The sequence below is a fragment of the Cyprinodon variegatus genome, unplaced genomic scaffold (assembly GCF_000732505.1).
Source record: "Cyprinodon variegatus isolate N-32 unplaced genomic scaffold, C_variegatus-1.0 Scaffold472, whole genome shotgun sequence".
NCBI lineage: Eukaryota > Metazoa > Chordata > Actinopteri > Cyprinodontiformes > Cyprinodontidae > Cyprinodon > Cyprinodon variegatus.
The window spans coordinates 436,040-443,158 of record NW_015150925.1 but is presented as its reverse complement, the minus strand read 5'-3'; the positions used below and the strand labels follow the sequence as shown (position 1 = coordinate 443,158).

The 7,119-nt window shown below is 43.8% G+C and overlaps 1 protein-coding gene across 1 annotated transcript in view; it reads right to left on the bottom strand.

Moving 5' to 3' along the window:
- Positions 1–330: 330 nt before the first annotated feature.
- Positions 331–7,119, bottom strand: part of tmc3 (transmembrane channel like 3) — a 45,786-nt gene continuing 38,997 nt past the window's right edge. Inside the window, exons 21-23 of the mRNA XM_015389776.1 lie at positions 3,967–4,009; positions 3,615–3,888; positions 331–1,445 (exon numbers count right to left, since the gene is read on the bottom strand). Coding sequence (XP_015245262.1) covers positions 503–1,445; positions 3,615–3,888; positions 3,967–4,009 — 1,260 coding nt within the window. The 3' untranslated portion in view covers positions 331–502. The remainder of the gene's footprint in view (positions 1,446–3,614; positions 3,889–3,966; positions 4,010–7,119) is intronic.

The following is a 7,119-nucleotide window of genomic DNA, read 5'->3' as shown; positions in this document are numbered from 1 at the left end:
CCTGAAAATCCAGGATTTAGCTCAGACCTTATGTTAAGTTTTCCATGATCCTGCGACAGTCATCTCACATTACCTGCTGAATCACCTTCACTCGGATTATTAATCCCCTCTAGCCTGTAAACCCAGCTGTGGAATCCATTTTCACTTTCACCACTGGTCACTTGAGTCCTTTATGCTTTCCACCATTGAATTGGAAGAATCAACCTTTAGCTGCTTGAATTACAAACTAAAAGATTATTATAAAGTTGCATGAACCATTTCAAATGAAAATGGACTGAGAATAAAAGAGGCTCACAGCCAAAGGATGAACTTTATTCAATGAAAGGAAGGTGTGACATTGAGCAAAGCTCCATGTTTTCTAGATTACTCGATGGACAGCAATGTTCTGGATATTTGATGCAGAAACACGTTTACACAAACAGCTGGAATACATTTTTTTCTTAGTTGTAGGAGTTACACGCTATCTAACAGAAGCAGATCTACAGGATTTTAGAAATGTGAGTCACACATTGGAGCAGACTAAATCCTGAGAGTCACTGCCGTTCAGATCCAGGTTGGTCTTCTTCTTGGACAGCTTCTCCTGCCTGATGTCAGAGCCTAGGTGGCGCTCCTTGCTGTGGATGACTTGGATGTACTGGTCTGTGCTGCTGTTCTGCTGGTCGCTGCTGGAAGCCACAGAGGCTGAGTCCGATTCAGTTAGAGGATTCTCCAGCTGGCTCCTTAACTTGGGCTTCAGGTGAGACTTCACAGCTCTGATTCTGACGGGGGACTGACTCTGCCTCCCTGCAGATAGAACAGGACGCCTCTGCATGTCAGTTTCTCCAACGCCGGCCGGAGAAGGAGAACCCGGGCCATCCTCCCAGTCCACCTCCTCCCTACCATCCACCGCTTCAATGTCGTCCTGCATTCCGTATCTCGCGGCATGGCTTCCTCTGAAGCTCTCTAACCTCTCCCCAATGTAGAAGTGTGCTTGTTGCTGGTGCTCCGACAGAGGGCGGGGCCGATGGCTTTTGCCTAACGAGGTCCTTTTTCTGCCTTTCCCAGGTTCCTCCTGGTCCTTAAGAAGCTGCTGCGTCGTGTGCGAGCGGTGGGGGTGGACAGTGCGAGGCGTGAAGTGCTTCATGTTGCGTGGGTACAGCTCCAGGATCTCTGTGGGCTCCTCCATCAGGTAGTGCCTCGGGATCCGTGTGGCGGAGCACAGCAGCTTCTTCCGGGGTCGGTGCTCATTGACGATAACATAGCGGGTGGTGTGACCGCGACGGCCCCCGTAGCTTTGTGCGGCGATAATCCCAGCAGCCTCCACAGGGTGTAGAGAGCGTACGGTCTTCCTGTACAACGGGTCGGTGTGCATGGTGCCAGAACAAGCAGCCGGCGAATTGGATGCCATATGGTGGCAGGACTTGGATCTACAGGAACCACTTGGGCCACTGATGAAATGTGGTGGCCTGTTATGAGAAGGAAAAATACAACATCATCTATTTATTTCTTGCAGACATAAGGTAAAATAAAAAGAATCCTGAAAACCTTGATGTCTGTCCGACTGGCGGCAGCTCCAAATATTTACCCATCAAATATTTTTAATTGAGGAGCCATAAAACCTTGGATGAAGTTAGAGGTTGTTTTGACCAATAAAAGGCGACACATTACACACAAAAATAATTTATGAAACTTCCAGCAGTGTGGATACCGGCCCCATGAGAGCCGATGGAGGAGCGCCAGTCTCCCAGCTGCATGGCTCACCTTTTATTTCCTATTCTTACAGTAAAATACCAGGGTTTATCTGACAGAAACATGATCATATATGGATGTTATTAGCATCTATGAACTGAAAGTCTCCATCTTTATTTTAGAAATTGTTGTTAATTTGTAAAACTACATGCATGAATTATTATAAAGCTATTTATATGCATGAATCAAGCGGAACACTATGGCCATAGCCGTTCTGCTCCACTTGTGAAAGTAAAACCTGTTGGGCTCTTTTTTGTCCCTGAGCACGCTCCTGAGCGGCCCCTGGTGCCATCCCTGAGCGCGCCCTTGCGCCGCCCCAGAGCATGTGCGTCCCAGCTGCTGAGGTTCGGGATCTGTTGCCACCAGGACTCGCTTACATCAGGGTTCTTCGATTTCTCTGCGATGTCCTGTGAGACATACACCAATCCGGGTGCCCATGTCCTCCAGCTGCTTCAAGGTCTGAGAGTAGTTCCTCCTTTATCCTCTCATTTAGTCCAGTAATAAAAAGGTCCTCATTCCTGGAAGTCTCAGGAGATGACAGGTGGAAATCAATAATAAATAATCAGACACAGATTGAAGCCTCTCTACTCGGAAGAACTGGGCAAAAAGCTTTTATTAGTTGCTGAGAAAAAGCCCTGGAAGAGTGACACTAGCTAGAATTGTTCTGCCACTCTGAGATTCCCCACAGCTTCGCTTTACCGGCTAACAGTGAGATGACATATGCTACCATAGCCCTGTCAGTACGACATGCAGAATGCTGAAGCCCAACATGATTTTCACATTTGGTAAGGAAAGCCAGGCAATGATCAGGATCAGCTTAGACAGCTAAGGTCTGACGGCAGCCTAGGTAGGAGTGGGAACGGGAATAGCCTGACTACGCAGGTGAGTAAAAATCTCCCGCATGCCTGACTGGAGCTTGGAAATAGATTATTCTACACCAGATGCAACTGTTTGTTTGTCAATAGATCCATGTATGGCCAGATTATTCCGTCAGGCTCAGAACAATAGGACCCCGTATTCCAGGCAGAAAAACAGGTAGATTAAAGAGAACCGATTAGAGCAGTGTGGGCTTCTAAGGCAGGAACCTCTGCAGGAGGAGACAGCAGGTTAGTGACCATGTCTTTCTGGAAGTGGACGATAATGAACATGTGAGTCACTAACCTGGTCTAATAGTTCAGTCCGAGCCCAGAGGGTGAGGTTGGATCCAGCCGGTTGGCTGCCAACAAGACGCAGCGGGTGCTGCACAGAGAGTCCCAGATGTATCGGAGGTCGGAGGACAGGCCAAGCACACGAAGGAAGGCAGGATAATCCAGAGGGTGAAGACATAGCCGGTGTTGGTGACGTGCTCGGTAATTAGAGCCAGGAGGTTAGAGGTCCAAAGAGGTGCCAAGAGAGAATCCAGAGGAAATGGGGTAAGAGTTCCAGGTTTGGTTCACAGACGGACGGAGAACCAGCAGGACTTAGAAGACGGGTCAGGCAAGCAGATCAGATGAAGACAGGCAGGCTCAGATGTCCAGAGGCAGAACGGGTGAGAATCAGGCAATCGGAAATACAGGAATGCTCAAGAATAATCTGGAACTGATGACTGGTCTGAAAGGTGGTTAAAAAGAGACTGAAGCAGGTGGATCAGATCAGCATTAGTGAGAACTGGGCGGAGCTAAGCATGTGAGTGAAATGAGTAATCAGACCAGACATCAGTACCAAGTTCATGACAGTTTTAAATCCACTAAAATGTGAAAACCAAGAGGAATGAAAGCTTCTGTATGTTGCTGTAAACTGATGGACTATATTCTCAGCTGGTACATCAGACGGCGTTAATGAGACGACACACAATTCAACTTTGACATAAACACTGCTAAGGTCATCCTGGTTTCTGGGAAAGATACCTGTTACATAGGAGCTCCACCTGGCGTTTGGGCAGTAGGACCGCAGCTGGACTTCGGACTGATCCAGCCACCTGTCCGGGGTTAAGCTCCGCCCTAGAAGCTGATTGGGTGATGGTGCGGATGCTGTTGCTACGGTGGACAGGAGACTGGACGTTTGTAACGCTGCCATTCTGCCCTGGAGACGAAGTGTGTATGGAGGCTTCCTGGCTTTGGACATCCGTCTCCTGCTGATCTGGCTTCTTGTCAGCTGAAGCCTCTGGAGCTTGTAGCCTCGCTGTGGGAGCAGCAATCAATACACAATCACAACTCCAGCAGAAAAAACACAAGAAAGCACCCAAAACTCCAGAGGTACCTGCAGCCAACTGAAAAACTTTCTTCTTGTCCTCCGTCCGCTCCTGAAAAAGATGGAAAGAAAATGTCATCCAAACATTCCAACAGCTGTTGGGATGGTCGAAGCACTGACTCTGGGATTGTGTGTTTTTTTTGGTTGGGGGGGGGTTTGACTTCAACATTTGAAGCTTCTCAGAGTTCACATGGTTAATTTTTAGGTCTACCAGGTCTATTATTTCCTGTGTTTTTTGCAGGACTATATAATTTATTTTTTTTTAATTTCAGGGATGATCAGTAAAATATCATTAAACCTCTGAAAGTGTTTAATTCAACAAAACATGCCGTGTTTTATTTAATCTGAAGTTAGCAGATTGCTACAACACCAAACTGACTGTTACTAAAAGGATTTGATCTTTTCAACTAAAGTTTTTATCTCCAGTTTAATCCTGAACTCCACTGTTTAACGATCCTGTAAATGTCAGGAAGAGGTGTTTGTTTGGAGGACTCAAATGCAGAGACGAGTGGGCAGAGGTGAATTTAAGTGGTTTAATTAGGTTCACAGGCATAGAGGCAGGAGGTTAACAGGCACTGAGGCAGGAATCAAAAACTCCAACAAAAAATAACTAACGAACCAGAACCAAGGTGACATCAGGGGAAAACCAAAATCTAGGAACCAGGGAGAGACGAGGAAGGCAGACAGACGATGACGAGAGGTTAGACGAGGATCCAGCAAACAGGAACTGAAGAGAAAGGGCTTTTAAAGGGGACAGAGACAGGGAGAGGGCTAATGAGGGAATTGAAAACAGGTGAGAGCTGAACAGAGAACAGAGCAAGAGAAAGAGGACACAAGAGGGCAGCAGAGGACAACAAATGGAGAACCTGGAGGACAGGAACTAATAAGAAAACAACAACAAAATAATAATCAAATAACTAGGATAAAGAAACATGGTGAAAAGAAAACTAAACACTAGAAATCAAGGAGCAAAAGAAAAACATAACAGAAGCAGAAACCTAACAGTACAGGCAGTATAACCATCTTGGTTCTGTTGGTTTTCTCTAAGTTTTCAGTTTCATGTTTATCCATGTTTTTCTTTGTTTTCTAGCTTTTTGGTGGGTTCTGGATTTATTTAAGTTTCTTAGGTTTTTCTTTGCTTGTCCTCTGTTGCCCCCTTGTGTTTTCTTTTCCATTTGCTTCCTCGTCAGCTCTACTCACACCTGCTCCTTATCATCTGGTTAGTCCTGCCTTTGTTCAGTCAGCCATAAATACGCTAGCTATGCAGTCCCTTAGTGCTGGTTCCTGGTCTTACTTTGTGTGCCCTGGCTCCTTGTGATTGTTTTCCCCTGATGTCTCCATGGTTCTGGTTTGTGTTTCATTTTTATGTTGGATTTTTGGATACCTGTGTTTGCTACCTATGTTATCCCATTAAATCTGCAGGAACTCACCTCAGCCTCCCTGCCACTGCATTTGGGTCCTCACAAAAACATCCAACACAATCGTGACAGGCAGCTTTGAAATTCAGGGCTGTTAGACTTCTAATGAGACCAGTTTCCTGCAGCTTTCGTATTTGTCACTATTTCAACACCAAAATCAAATAATTGGATCATTAATTGAACTCCGGGAACTTCTGGCATCATTCAGAAATGTAAAATTTGCAGGAAAGCAGACGTGAGTCTCTGGATCCAGGTTACTTCCTTTAGGTGGCAGCTGCAGCCGGAGCAACCAATTCATGGATACGCTAACAATACGTTGCTCTGCTATAACCATGTAGTTTTACACAGAAGTTTGCTGTTACAGGTCTATTCTGACCAGAGCAGAAACCTGCAGCCACAGTGGTCCCAGTCACAGATCAGTTTAGGGCAACTGTAGAATAACCATCATGAAGTTATTCATCTAAATTCTAATATTTATATTTGATTTAAAATGACTGTAGAGCAGCTAAAGAAAGTTGCTGTTTTTGATGCTGTGGTCAGGATGAAATCCTTTCATTCAGTGTAGAAGAATATCAATATTTGGAAACAAAAACATAATTTAAAACTCCCTACATATTTAAGAACTGCGAATAAACTTTACAAAATGTCTTAATACTTGGCATGGATACTGAAAAAATTTTACTTTGAAAAAAACATGCATCTAGCTAAAAACTCCTATTGATCATTGTTTAGTGAAAAAAAAAGAAACTTAATCTGTTTACATCATTTTTATGTTCAGAACATTTTCAACAATAATTTTACTGTCATGTTTTTGTTCTTTTTAAGTTAGATCTTTGACTTTTCATTGGTTTTATTTCCATTTTGTGTTATTCTAGTTATTCTTTATTGTATTTGAGTTCTTAGGTATTTCTTGTTAGCCCTCTGTTGCCCTCTTGTGTCAGTCTCCTTCTCTTAGCTCCCTTCTAGACTCCTCTGTTCACACCTGCTCCCAATCTGCTGATTAGTCTGCTCTTTGCTTCTCTTTCACATATATACAGCACACCTCCTGCTCAGTCACTGTTGCTGGATAATCATTTCTTTGCCCTTGTTGGGAGTATTCCTTGTATTCAGTATTTTGTGGATTTATGTTTTTGGATTTTTGTTTCTGTTGGCCTTTTTGGTTAATTAAATCTTGCAAAACCACCTCAGCTTCAGTCTCTGCATTTGGGTTCTCTTCAAACCTCTACCCAACCTCACACTCACTGACAGATGATTTTACTTATTTGGATTTAGCTCCAAATAAAACATTTTCTCATTTTTTCAATTTTTTTCATTTTCTTTATAATATCCAAACATGATCAATAGGATTAGTTTAGCCAGATGAATGTACATCTGCTTAGTCTGCCTATGTCTGCTGTGTATATGTATCAAAGACGCTGAACAGGGATATCATCCAGCATCACATCATCAATTCTCTGTGCTAATTGAAAAACGGTAAACATTTAAAAATAGAGAGTTTATTACATTATTAGGATTTGTGGATTAAATGCATATTCAGGATTATATACGATAGTACATATCGCAATTTTGTTTGCAATAATGGAAACTTAAAGAGAAATATCAGCTGTGCTGCTGCCATCAACACTTTTGTATCTATGCTTCTTTTTCTATGTCTGCTTCTGTCTCTTTGAACCCCAGTCGGCCTCAGCAGATGGCCGCTCACACTGAGCCTGGTTCAAAGAGACAGAAGCAGACATAGAAAAAG